Genomic DNA, 14,793 nt, shown 5'->3' with positions numbered 1-14,793 from the left:
CTTTAGGAAGAGGGGTGGGGACATAGGGACAGAAGTACAAGTACAGCAGGACGGGAAAGTACAGAGCAAGGCAGAAAACATGCATCCCATTCATACTTTGTGGAGAACTGAATCTCTCAAACAGGGGATCCAGGTGCAAACAGATTTAGAAAAAGACTGCACTGACCACCAGCATTTACAACAAACAGAAAACGGCATGCTCCATCGCTGAGGAAAATGTGAATAACATTATACAGGGAGAGGGAAAAATATTCATTCTTTAATACCATGTGGGTGCACCCAAGAAAAAGGACAATTGCCCATTTTCACCAAAATCATGAGGTCAAAGGCCTGAAATTAAGTCATGCCCCATCAATGTCTCAGAGATATTTTCCATTAAGATATTTAGAGCATACTCAGAACGAGACAAAATTTTAATGGAGTAAAATAAGTGACTCATATTTCAGTTGTTAAGCATCATCTTGGATACAATAAAAACACAATAACAGAAGTAACATTTTTTTCCTCTTATCTTCTTGCTAATGGGTGAACCATAATTTAATTTGAAGAAATTTACAGAAGTTATACACACAAACCTTTTAACTTCCTTTCCATCAAAATAAAAAAATCCACACTCTAAGAATTTCTGGACTTGAGGCTTAAGCACACTGTGTAGTTTTTCTGCCTTTCCACCTTTAACCATTTGATGATAGTCGAAGTTCACCATTTTTATATCAGCTGAATGTTCAGATGCTTTCAAATGGCTCTGACATTGTAAAAAGAGAAGAAAAAAGTATAAATATACCAATATCTGAACGTATAGTAGTACAAGCTAAATAAGAGGCTACAAATATTTTTAAAGCTGTTCTATTAGCTATCTTGTTTATGACATGCTTTCTCTTAGGTAAAACGCAACCATTTTTATTACTATTGTTCAACAAATCACTCAGAACTGATTAATATTTCATCTGTGTTTTTTCTTTTCCTTGTCACAATCAACGTCAGCTTTTTCCTTACTCTACCAGGGGTCACCAAGACAGCCTCTTCTACTGTTAATTTGCAAAGAGCTGTTTCAGTGGAAACCCCTTTCACTACCACTCACCATTTTAGACATACCTGCCAGCAACAGGGACTGAGCAAACACTCCATGAACTACTACTGAAAAAACCAGACAAGTTATTTAGGTTGCTGTGGAGGGTGGCTTGAGCAAAACTTTCCCTAATATTCCCTGAAAAATCTTGAGTGTGCACCCAATCTTTGTTAGCAAAGCTATGATCTACATTGGGCATTGATATGCATCTGGGAGCACTAATGTCTCCTACCAGGATAGCTGGATACAGAAAAGATACTAGTGAATAGCCTAAGATATTCAACCATTATAATACAAAGGGAAAAGGAAAAGTGAAAGGGAAATAACAGATGGCTATTGACATGTTCTCTGGCTTCAGACAGAACTTCTCAAATTGTCAGTATTTATGGACTACAATGTGACAGTTATTTTTAACCTAATAAGTGGGAATTCATGAAAATGGCCACTTATAGTTAACATCTTCTGAGCAAACATTTCTATTTAACCATGAAGCAGCTTTTATGTTGAAATTTATAATTAATTTGTGATTTTTTTTTTTAATAATAAGGAATATATCCAGGAATTCCAAGGGAAATATTTTTAAAAGAACTATCACAGTATTAAATACCATAAAGTATAATTTATTTATTCACCAATTGCATAGTGCAAAAAAGATTTATTTTTTAAATAAGCCACTAATAAGCATGAAATATGAAAATAACTGAAAATCCCTCAACACTGTCTATGTTGCTGTTATAATTTTTCAGTAACCAATCTGAACATAATCAAACACTAATTGTATATAGAGCTTTTAAAAATTCATTTCGCGTTATGTATCTTAAGCAGTGCTTTTATGATAAATACAATTTTAACCACAAATGGTAGTTGCTCCAGAGCATAGCACACCTGCTTCATTTTTCAAAGGCTATATAAAAGCTTCATCGCAAACAGGCAAATTCCAAGAATATGCACAGTGAGAGAACCGTCATACTCACCTGAAAAGCTTTGCTGAGCATGTGCTCCCCTTCTTTTGCCCCGAGTAAGTTTACAATAATTTGCTTGCCATATAAATTTTTAAGAGTTTGGAAATGCCTGTTAACAGAAGAAAAATTCCACACACATCTTCTGGCATGCAGAAAATTAACATGAACACCTGCAACACTGGCTGAGATGCTGCAGAAATGTGCTGGGTATTTTAATAACTGCCGCAAGCCTTTTGTTATGTCATGTCCAAACAAATCAATATAACTCAATAGCAGCATACAACCACTGACTACCATTTAATTAGGATAATAGCACCAATTTAACAACATACATTTAGTTAAAACCATAAGGCTGTGAAGCTGAAGTGTCATGGCAGGAATAAAATCAAAATATAAATTTTACTTTTATACAGCAGCTGACAAATAGAGGTTATTCAATGTAAACATGCTATAATTTTTGGTTTTAATTTAACAAAGTATTTCACTATTTTAAATGTTCTTCAAACTTTTCAACAAAGCACTCAAAGGCACAAGAAATCTTGTAGAAGTTTGAAAAAAACTGCCCAGGCAGCTTGCTGCTTTGCTGAATCACACATTTGTATAGACAAAGCCTCCCGTTTGGAATAACACATCCCATCCCTCTGATGCATCACTTGTGTTTGTAGTGCATTAACAAAAATTTAAGACATTCTTTCACCTGTCAAAAGCTGGTGCATTCGCCTCAAAACCCCTTGACATTCTGACACGATGGGATCCCACCTATGACATGAAGATTACATTAAATTATTTGTCTTTACACATTTGATTAATCATTCTTCAAAGACCTGTTTTGATCCTAAATATGGCCTAAAAATTCATTTTGCTTTCTAAATGAAATCTCCAAAATTTATTCTGCTTGCTGTGGTGTGCATTCTTTTTATAGGCTTTTCTTAAATTCCTTTTCTCTTTTCTAAAAAGCACTTTTTATTTAATATACTTAGTCATATCATCTAATTACTTCTTGGTTTGAGTAAAAAGGCATGTAAATGTTTCAGCAGTTCTATTGCAAAATGCTTATATGTCTGGTTTAAAGAACCTAGAGTCACTGTGAGGCATGAACTTTTTTTAATCTTCCCTCTAAAAATTGTATCACAGTAGTAGTTGCTGATACAACCCCTCTTTCAAGAAAACTGGAATGAAATTACATTGCAGTAACTCTTGATCCATATTGACTTCTTGAAAAGACTTATCCTCAAGAAGAATTCAGAAGAAAACAGTCTCTTTGGGTGCCCTTAGATAACCTATTTTAAAATAGCAATTTAAATTAAAACAGAAAAACTCAGAACTTTAAAGAGAAAACATCTAAAAAGCAATGGACATTCAAATCTTGTTCAAAACAGCATTCAGAGACTTGAGAGTAGCAGACTTGGTGAATTAAACAATAGCACCAACTTGCTCCCAAAGGATAACCTCATCCTGACAGGTAACTGTGCAGAAGAGCCTAAATGCTACTGTAAGGTGTTTAAAAAGATATGAACAAGAATTATCTGTATAATCTAATCTATCTCCTGCTTACCTGCAGGCCTGGCTGTTCCCAAAATAATGGAACAGATCCTCGAATCTGAATGAAAGATGACACAGAGTCATCTAAAAATATCACCTGTTTAGAGAAAAAAAAAGCATAGTATTAATAGGTATTACGGAGTGTAAGGTTTTAGGTTTCTTAGCCTTAGCTAAGCACAGAGTAAATAAAATATATGTACATATTACATATTCCACACTACAAGGTAAAATATTGTGTTCCCTAGACTTTTCTCTCCATCCCCTCTGAACAATTCATAAAAGTAGTTCTGGCACTCTCATGCTTCGTTGCAGAATCATGATTCGCAACATCTAAGAAAACACAGCAAGTTTTTATTACTTGGGCCTGAACGACTTCTGTGCTAAGAGTAACTTGTTTTAAAAAACTTGTTAAGACCTTCCTGCAGGAACAGTTAAAATGGACGCCAATGCACAGAAAATAACAATGCAGCCTACTCAGAACACCTGCACAGATTTTGTGCATCAGAATCCAAAATACAATGGTCAAATTAGATGGTCAAAGTATACAGGAAAGGAAAACTTAAGTGGAATTATATGCCACAGCCATCTAGTGACATTAAGCCTGCCAGGAAACTTGGACAGAGAAACTGTAACAACAGTGTTCTGACTAAACTCCTGAAATTGGATGTGCACAAGCAGAGCCCTTCCTGGATAAAATCCTACTGAAGTCACCTAGGCTTTGCAAAGAGTCAGTGAGTCAACCAAAGATACCTACTCACATGAATACAGTTGCAGGAACAACAACTTGATAACTAGGTTATCATAAGAACTGAGCAAAGAAAGGCCAGCAAAGAATGATTCTTGCATTTCTGTATAATAAGGGCAAAGATATGCACAATCAAAGGCAGCAGAATTACAGTGGCTTTAAAAACTACCTTTCGGAGGATCTGTGTTAAATAACCATAGGAATGCTTTTATCTTTCCTGAACCACAAGGTGCCATGTATTTGCAAAAAATGTCTTTTGCTTGTTTCTAAGGTCTTTTACTATTAGCTCAGGCCAAAAGTAGTACACGCTCACCTACAGCTCAGGCGGCTAAAAGGAAGTACAGCCACCTACAACAGTTCAGCTGATGGATAACAGCTTCTTAAGCTGTTGAAACTCAGACCCATGCATGCCCTTACCCTAAGCTACACTAAAAACCAGGATCATCAAATTATGTAACCTACTTAGAATCCTTACTTAGCCGTAAAAGAACTATTCCAATATCTGTCGGTTACAGACTTGACTGGTGATCTGTTGATTTAGGGCAAAAAAATATCCACACACATGCTTATCTTGAGTTCATCAGCCAAGCAATGTGCAACTGTAGACTAACATACCTGCTCTGTTTCAACAAAATTAGCAACATGACCATCATCGTTTGTTCCCCGGACATTAAATCTGGTGCCAGCCCGTTCACAGCTTAGTCGTGAAATGAGACAAGCCTTTGCCTGCTTGTGAGCTGCATAAATTGTCCTTATCTCCACTCCTCCACACATGAGACGTAACAACCAGTCATCACAGTTCACACCATAGTGCTTCAGATGTAAATGCAGTGACTGGTTCCTATCAGAAAAAAAAAAAACAAACAACAACAACAACAAAAATAACCGGAATGAAATAAAATACAGCTCAATTTGTTAAGCCAGCTACTAACTTCTTATATTTTATGCCCACTACTATAAATAAGAAAAGGAAAATATGCATGTTATAATTTTATGATACAACTCTTATTTAAACATACTTGAAATAGCAAAGTTTACAAGAGAACAGTTTAAATGTTTGCACAATAAGAATATGGGGTGAAGTCATGAACTTTAATGACCTTACAAAAATAACCCTTATAGCCTCTGCTCTTCACCCAGGAAAAAAACGACACTTCAAGCTTGTTTATATTTCTCTACTCAGCCTTGCTTTGAGAAGCCAAAGATTACGGACTCTGGGAAAAGCAAGCCAAAATTCCAGTTACAGGGTTACTTTTTGTGATGGGTAAAGCATCATTCAATTTCACAACACCACAAAATAAAGCTAGAAAAAAAATTCTTGTCAACATACATTGATTATTTCTATTATACGTCACCACAACACATCACTTGCCCAGACATGCTTCCAGGAATACATTCGTAGGCAACCAATTTTCAAATTTCTGTAAATATCAGGGTTAAGTGTTGGTACATTACATACTGCATATCCCATTCTCAAATAGCAATTACTGCTCAAATGAAAGATCCACAGTTTGGATATACCTGTGCATTAAGTAGTACCAATCAACACTGTAGTAAGTAAATAAGACCAAAGTTTGAGTTTTGTGAGTTTTTTTGTTTTACCTCACTCTAGTGGGGCTTGGCTTTTGATCTTCTTTGGAAACATTCACTTGTATAAAAAGGAAGCAAAGTTTTCTGCATAGCAAAGAAAAGTAAACTCTAGTAAGACGGCTGGTTTTGTCACCGCCCAGAAAATTCTACCATAATTGCAATGTATTTGGCAAAAAAGGTTGAAACTATTCACTTTAACTTTAGCCTTTTCATTCTAAAATTCCAATTTAAAAAAAAAAAAAACAAAAAAAAACAAAAAACCCAAAAAACTGCAGCTCATCAAACACCTCAGTTCAATCATTAATGAAGATTCAAATCCCGTGAATCAAGTATGCATTTACTTTACAGAAAAGTATACGGATGCATTACAATAGGAGACTGAGAAAGCAAACAACATTCTTTCCCTGGGCAATCTGAGACTGGAACTTTTGAACAGAAAAAGCCCAAGAAAGCTTACTGAAGTGCATAAGCAGAATACTTTCTGTTATTGACTTTTAATGTTTACATTTCTACATCTTGGAATCTGGGACATTCCATCGACCTCCTGCGAGGACTGATTCTTACTGACAAAAAAGCCAGGCAACTTAAGAAGTTTTATGACAGGAGTCAAAATCAGCCAAGCTTATTTGGACAGTGTCAACAGGCATCATCATTTCTCAAGCCTTAAAATACTGACTTTTCAACAGAGAGCCCAGTCTTTTTTCCAGACACAGAGAGAGACAAACAGCTAGGTTTCTGTAACTCCTGTAAACCTACATCAAGGTAGATGTGTTTCTGAAGACTAGAGCTTGTTTTCTGTCTTAATACACATATTTTGTCCTATATAGCAATCTGATCATATTCCTCTATCTGATCAAAATAGTGGCAAAGAGTAGAGTAGCACTGGCACATAGGCCAGAGCTGGTTCGGTGTCTTGTATAATGGACAGAAGGGGGGGGGAGATGTAGCTTTTGACCTGTTCTAAGAGCATACTGCCAAGTCTTCAGGACCCTTCCAAGGTTCATGGACATATACACCATTTTTAACAGAGGCTGAAAATATGGGAGCAGAATTTCTTACATGGCAGTGTGCATCACTGGCATTATTTAAGCTGCTTATTGGCAGAAACAGTAGTAGTCCTTTTACCAAGAATTCTCTATGTGAAAACCTATACTTTATTCAAAAATATCCTGTAAAAAGATCGTGAGTTCAGCAGCCAAACAATGTGCACTGTAGCATAGCTTACCTGCTCTGTTTCAACAAAATCAGCACCGTGACAATTATCTGTGTAATAAAGCTTTTAAAGCCCTTTCATATGTTGGAAACCCACTTGGAAACTACACATAAACACCACACCATTTTAGAATCCAGAATGTTCAAGAGATTAGAATTTTCTTTAAAGCTCCATTACCACACTCACTTTAAAACATTGATGCATTTGATGAAGAATTAAGAGACACCACAGCTGAAACACAACATCACAAAGTATAGTATCATAAGCAGTGAAAATCTGTGTCTTCCAATTAAGAAACTCCAAGTGGCCATGGAAACGTTGTATCATTAACAACATCCTTATGTCCTTAGAGTTAAAATAATGCTATTCTCTCTTATCAACATTTGTGGGACAAAGGTGTACATTTAAGAGTTGATAAAGACAAGGATAAAAACTTGCCACAGATTAGTCTGTACAGGCATGTATTATTCTATATAATGTCTGATAAAATGCATTATGAACTCACCAGAAAAATCTATTGTCAGTGGTGTGCTCCTGCATGCTGCGGTGAGCATTGAGACTAAGATCTAAACTGACGCCAGTTGCAGACCACGCAAAATAAAAGTTTCCCGAGTTTAAAACTTTGCGCACTTCTGAAATACGATCCTCATCTGTTGAATCAATTCGCAACGATACAAATTCAGTGGAAGTAACTCGAAAAACTTCAGAGTCTTGAATCTTTCCCACAGACATGCATCCTGTTACTAGAACCAGATAATGTAATAATGTGTCTCCTGTAAAACAAGAAAAGGCACAGGTAACAGAATGAATCTTAGTGGAGTGTGATGTTGATGTACTTTTATGCTTACATGCACACAACCTGACCCCAGTTTGCTTGAAAAAAGTACAAAAAGAACCAACATCAAGAACTCATTCTCAAGTTCTACAGAAGGAAAGGAAAAACAAACAGGAGGAACTACGCTGCAAATAACAGGGATTGTGAAAACGGAAGTTATTTTTGTCCACTCCCTTGTTTCTGGGAGTGCTCCAAACTTGCAAGTTACCCCACAAAGACAAAAAATAAAAAGGAAAAAAGAGCCCAGTTCCTGTTACAAAGATCCTGTGCTGTGCAGTTTTACAGGAGCAGCACAATTTTCTTTCCCAAGTGAAAAATTAAGATCTTGCATATTTTACTCACCAAGGTTTAATCTTAATACACCCAAGAGCCCATATGCATCCATTACTTTGGAGTAGGTATTCTTGATTGTGTCTTTTTCTGCAGAAGCTATGGAGAGAAAACATAAGATTTTGTGATGTAAAAGACCATACACTATGGCAGGGAGAATGAGTCCACTCTAAACTGAAAATCCAAGAGATTACAAAAGTAGCGCTTACATGAAACTTCTGGAAAGAAATCAAAATGTATGAGCATATGGCATTTTATAACGGAAAATGGGTATTTGATTTTATGACAAAGTATGATCACGCTATGTTTTTAGGCAACAAAAAAAAAAGACTTGCAAAACCTCCAAGTGATATAAAAGGAGAATGCTGGCATTTTTAACATCATTATCTCCTAATATAAAAAGCATCTAAAACACAGGCAGATGAGTTCCATGAGAATGCTCTCCTGTAATTAGTTAAAATTAGAGTAGTGCTAAATGCTGCTTTTTTTTTCCATGAAAAAAAATTATCCTTTTTCTCCAAGAATAAAACCGTGATGTGGCAGTATTATTTCCAGATAAGTAAATAAGATTATCACAAGTGCATTTTAACTAGTTTTAGATATATTCCAAGCAAATCAAAACTCTTGTAGTCCATAAGATAATGGTATTTAAAAGCCATGTCTTATATTAGGAAAACAAAATTTCCATAGACATTTTTGAAAAAAAATTTTGTAATATTTTAGAAGAAATTAAAGTGCAGCATCATTCACCTGGGAATTAATGTCAGTGTATGCTTTAGAACTTTAACCAGCACTCAAAAAACCAGGCCCACAAGCTTGACTGCAGAGCCAGGTGACAGAGATGCTGCAGAGCAGAAATTAGATCCCACCTGTCCTGAGCTTTTGCTCATGACTGAGACTGAACCTGAAGTGCAAAGACCAGCAATTCCAGCCATGCCATGGATCCCCAGGGACTGAGATTTCTGGGTCACCAAGGATCAGCACCTTCTCCCTCCTGAGAAACGATCTGCTAATTAATTTTCACTTTGGCACTAAAATAATGAGAATTTGACATAAAGAAAAGCCTATTGCCCTGGCATTCTGCTGTGCTCTCTCTCACATTAGCTACATTTTCTTTAGAATTACTGTTGTGAATCTTTCTAATGAGTATTCCCTAAGCTTAGCATAGCCCTGCCTGTGCACAAGCCTATCCCTTCTGTTCAAATGTCCGCCAGCTCTATTATTAAAGTGGATCAGAAACTCCAATACAGATGAAACAATTATTTAGCCTCAGCCTGAAATCTAAGCGCATTCAATGTTTTAAGTGCATTTTAAAAAAAGCTTCTTTAAGCACTTGCATTGATACACTGTATTCCTGTAATCCAGATGCTAAAGAGAGTTGCAGCAGCATGATTATTTCCAAAGTCCTCACCCATAGTAAATGTTAAGACTCGCAGCCAATCTAAAGACATTGTTGACAGGCAGTGATTTTGTCAGCATCACCAAACCATGTTTTCCTTAACCAGATCACCATCAGGCTGGGAAGAACAACTTCTAAACTTCAAAACCTCATTCTTTCAATCCATTTTTCCAGCAAGCATTTAATGATGTCAACATAGTCTTCTAAACTACTTTCGGTAACCAGAGAACTGCCACGTTCTTCTTTCATGTTTCAAATTATTAATGAAAGACGAGGTTTAGTTTCAAACTTTTTGCAGGATTTTTCTTAAAGGTGCCTGCCAGCATTTAATGACATTTCAGAACAATGGCTTTTCTGTCTCCTAAGGATTTATTCTCTTTTTCCATTGCACAGAATGCCTGTTATCCTTGCTAAGCCTTAATAAGTAAATGCCCAAAGTAAATTCAGTAACATGTCCTTTGCAAATTCAGATCAACAAAAAAGGCCACCGCTAATAAAGCAGCAAAGTGTTGCAAAACCAAGCAAAACCAAAATGGAAATAGAAAAACTTACTGCGGCTAGTCAATTATTATCTTAACAAAGCACCCAAGCACCAACCAAAAGCATTTCATGCCATGTTTTTCTGTTACGTTAGATCTAATACAGTGTGAACTCTGAGCAAAGCTTTTCCACAGTGAGCGTGTAAGTATTTCTATCTTGTGCTGCCTGTACTTTTCCCTTTTTTTTTTTTTTTTTTTTTTTAAGGCCAAAGTTCACATGGGAAAACAGCAAACCGCACACCTCAGAAGGTTCACTTCATCCATGCCGCCCTGGCCCATCCTCACCTACCCCCAGGTTTCGGCCACTGCCTCCGCAGAAACCAAGCCTAGGAGCAAGGTACATTTAGCAGGCCCCACAGCAGGCAGCCGGGAGGCAGAAGAGCTTACCTGCAACATGCTCCTACCACCCTCCCATAAGGCACATCATGCCTACTATGAGTTACAACCTTATAACATAAATTTGTACGGCAGATTCCCCTTCATTGAGGGCATCCGTTTGAACCTCTAGCCGTCAGCGTTCACAAAACCTGAAAGAATTATGAGATTTGGTGATGACTGATGTTAGCCAATACAGAGGGATAAAAAATGGTTATCATGTAAACCTCCTTTTCCTTAAGAAACCGAGGTAAAAAGAAAGCAGTCACAAAAGCAGCACCGATAGCAGAAAAGGGAGTGACTCCACAGCAGTGCTAAAAGAAAAAAACCCAAACACCCAGGCCAGAGTGTAATCTGTTACTGACTGCCACTGCACATGGCACTTCCCATTTCTGAAGATACCAAAATTAAACTTGCAGGTTTTCGTATCATTCCCCACCCAACAGTGTGAATAACAATGTAAGTGCTCTGCAACCATCCAGGTTCTCCCCATAAGTATGACATTTAACTCTTCATTCTTCACCAAAGCAGTAAGCTTCATGAAGATCTATGCTCTCTCACTTCATTCAGCATGCAAAGTCATCGGATACAGCTGGATATGCAAGAGCCACTGAAGTTTCGAACACACATGGCTAAGACCCCATCACTATAATATCTTACACTCAGCGTACGCAAAGCCAGCTTTCAGTTTCCTCTATGAAGAACTGAAATTACCAACTGGGTGAACCGCAGCTTAGAAGTTAAACCACATGAAGGCTAGGGTAATCCTGACAGAAGGAGAGAGCATTTCCAAGAGCATTTCCTCATTTCCTCTGTAACATACTTAATGAATGAGGACATCTCTTCCCAGAATGGTAGGCTGGCCTGCAGCCATGAAATCTCTTTTGACTTTGATTTATGAGCTCTGTGTCTTGAAAAAAAAAAAAATGTAGCTAATATAAATATGCACTCAGAAAAACATAAAGTCCTAGAAATTAATGAACCTACTTCTCCTCGAGAAATTGACTTTTCTATTTATTCATCTTTAAATAGCTGGAAGTAAGCAAACACAATTAAGTCTGTCTGAAACAAAATATAAAATGCTGTCACTCGCTAAGAAGAATGAATTAAGACATGCAACTTCTAAAGACAGAAATTACCAGCTGGAATGACAACTTCCATCCATAACACTGGACTTAACAGATTTTAAATTACACTGTAGAGGAGCACTAAACAGTAGACAATGCAAGCATACATATGTCTGTGTATAAAGATGGACACAAAACATTACGTGGCTGTATTTCTTCTATTACTTTGTGTCAGTTCAGATGTTAAGCAGAATGGAAATTAAAAGCAGCTTCTGCTTAACCCACTGCATTAATTAGATTCAAAAGTTGATTAATTTCTAAAACAGAAATAATGACTTGCTATTTAGCAGTATTAAAAAAAAAAAAAAAAACAAAAAAAAAAACAAAAAAACAAAACCACAACACTTTTAATGTGGTTTTCAGGTCAAGTTGTAATGCATTCTTGTAGAAAGCCAGCAAGCCCCATTTGCGGTGTCAAGAGAAAAAGAGTAAAATAATTTTAAGTCAATCTTTATTAAAAATTAATAGGTCATAGTATTTTTAAATGTTAACATCTCATTTGTTCCAAGTTAAATCACAAGTGTGCATCTGTAATAATCAAACTTGACCAATCACTGACTCATTTAACAGAGGTTAAATTATTTTAAAGGGATTATGTCAGCCCTCTTATTGTTACACAAATGGAACCCCATTAAAAATCCTGTCTTCAGGACAACTTGGTTCAATATGTATTCTTCTTAATTCCACATTAGAAATTAGTTTTGCAATTTTAACAATTATAAAGCTAAGATCACATTAAAAGTTATCATTTAGACTTTCTACAGTTATATTCTCGGTGCGTTCACCAGGTGCCATGATGACACGTTATAAGTTAGTGGCTACAATTACCAGCTAGAACATGGGACACTGAGCTGGGAACAAAGACGTGTTCCCAAAATTATGCAGTTCCTTCAGAAACAAGACTTCTTATTTAAGTTAGACAAGAAAAAGCTCTTGCTACTGCCACTTCAAAAAGTTTAAAATCTGAAAAATGTATGAACTGTTCTTACACAGTTTGGTTTTGAGCTTTTAAGATTGAGGTTTTCAAGCTTTTTGTCAAATTAGGAAAGTTAAACTTTTGGTATTTAAATTAAAGCTAACACTTTAATATTACCACATAGGTGACATTAAAATCAGAGTGGAGTCACCACTTTCATTTATAAATCAACCAACTGAAGAACCATTTTATTACTTTTGATACTTTGCTGGCATGAATAGATGCACAGAAAACTGGACGACAGCTGGTATTTAAATCTGCCATAACTCATATATTTGCTTAGAATTAATAGGATGATTTTTTTTCCACTCTATTTGCTAGTTCAAATGATGAAGTACCATTAGTCACTTCACAAAGACATTTATATTCTACCATAATTAACAGGTGTCTTAAGACTACAGGGAGGAACCCTCAAATAACAAATCACCTCTACCCAGCAAGGAAAAATAAAACCAGACATCTCTAGATGTTAGCTGTTATATTTAAATACTACACACCAGAAAAAAAAAACGCTCTTTGGAACAACAACAACAAAAAAATTGTAACAGATGAGCAAATAGAAGGCTTGGCTACTTTAACACTATTTTTCAATACTACGCAAATTTACTTCACAAAATGTATCGCTTCAACTAACACCACTGACGAGGGGGGAAAAAAACCAAACTGAGAAATAAAAGTGTGAAAACAAAGCTGACCTACGTAACAGCCTACAAGCACTTCCTTTCCATCAGATTTGGGCTTTCTGACCCAGTTACATGTTCTCCATTGAAAACAAAACTTTATAGCACCAATAATCTACAAAGATTTTCTTCTAATACTGAATGCTTTGATTAAAATATAGTTACTTTACGTGAAAGCCAACTGTTGCAATTTTTGACTGTACAAGTCAATTCACAAAATCACAAAATTTTCAATTTAAAGAGGTGCTAGCATGCAAAAAAGCTACCAAATTATCTGAAATGTAGAAATGCTAATTAGTTTTTCTACATCATGTCTGAGTAACTCCAGAAGTATGCAAACTACGCTTCTAAACAGACATTTAATTAGCAAGAGCTATCATTCACTGGATGTCCAGTAGGGCAAAACCAAGACTTTTACTATCACGTGTGCTACCACAGAAATGGAAATTTACTGAATTGAAAAGAGAACACTTATGAAGAGAATTGTTTGTTGCCAGTGAAATCCCTTGTTAAAATCATGCAAAGCGCTGTGGTACACATACAGAATAGTCTTGACTGTTGCTGTAAAGCTAGTCTACCTTAAGAAGCAAAAAGCCTTGAGATTCTGTTGTAAGTAACTTCTTTTTAGTATTTCCAGAACCGTGGACCAAATTCTTGCAGATCCATTATGCCATTCAAAGAGGTCATAGTCCTCCCTGGCAAGAGTTACTGCCTCCACCGACCTCCTGGGAAGATTCTTACTGCAGGTACTTCTTGTACTTTTCAAAGTGTGCTAGGCTAGCATACCTGGTCTTTGTTAAACCATGTCATTTTGTTGGAAATGCCTGGAAAGCAATGAGCAGAACACCTTCCCAGTAGATTTGAAAGGACAGTGAATTCTGGCAGAATCCTAGGAAAGGCACCTGATGACAGGAGGACAGGCTACAGCCTCCTACACCAGCACGTCTGTCCTTGGCATGCACTATAGCTATTGCTTCCCTGCAGCTTCTTAAGTGTTTTAAGATAGAGTTTAATGGGAAGGCGTAGTCCGGAAGATGACACTTAGTCAAAACAGTAATAAAGACAGGAAGGTGAAATTGCTGTTTGCCTTTGCATCCTAGTCCCTTCACATCGGTCCCTCCAAATTGGCTTCAAATGAATATAATATTACATCAAAATACATTCAAAAATTGTTTCTACCACAGCCTGTATTTGGCCTTTCCTCTCTAACATAAAGACACTCCTTCCAGAGGATGAATTACTGCTTGAAGAATTTTAATTCTCCTTACTATTGTACCTGTATATATGTATATAAAACAGTAAAATATTTATATTAAGCTTATTTTATAGGATCCCATTATGAAAAACAGAATGTAGTAATTTATTTTGAAATATTCTCCTTCCCTAGTTAAGGGAATGTGGTTCCACTCAA

At 36.4% G+C, this 14,793-nt stretch overlaps 1 protein-coding gene across 11 annotated transcripts in view; it reads right to left on the bottom strand.

Annotated features, from left to right (window-relative positions):
• The window catches only part of SYNJ1 (synaptojanin 1), a 67,106-nt gene that overhangs the window by 46,536 nt on the left and 5,777 nt on the right, over positions 1-14,793 (bottom strand). For 9 of the 11 annotated variants that reach the window (XM_082331708.1, XM_082331713.1, XM_082331714.1 and 6 more), the window contains exons 3-9: positions 8,299-8,385; positions 7,627-7,894; positions 4,934-5,159; positions 3,587-3,670; positions 2,729-2,790; positions 2,044-2,140; positions 576-745 (exon numbers count right to left, since the gene is read on the bottom strand). In XM_082331708.1, the coding sequence (XP_082187834.1) occupies positions 576-745; positions 2,044-2,140; positions 2,729-2,790; positions 3,587-3,670; positions 4,934-5,159; positions 7,627-7,894; positions 8,299-8,385 (994 nt within the window). Of the gene's footprint in view, positions 1-575; positions 746-2,043; positions 2,141-2,728; positions 2,791-3,586; positions 3,671-4,933; positions 5,160-5,648; positions 5,740-7,622; positions 7,895-8,298; positions 8,386-14,793 lie in introns of those variants that run through there. The other 2 variants (XM_082331718.1, XM_082331717.1) reach the window with 2 other exon arrangements.

This window comes from Platalea leucorodia, assembly GCF_965183815.1.
Source record: "Platalea leucorodia genome assembly, chromosome: 2".
NCBI classification, from domain to species: Eukaryota; Metazoa; Chordata; class Aves; order Pelecaniformes; family Threskiornithidae; genus Platalea; species Platalea leucorodia.
Note: the sequence above shows the minus strand (reverse complement) of the source record. Positions and strands in the feature narration are given on the sequence as shown.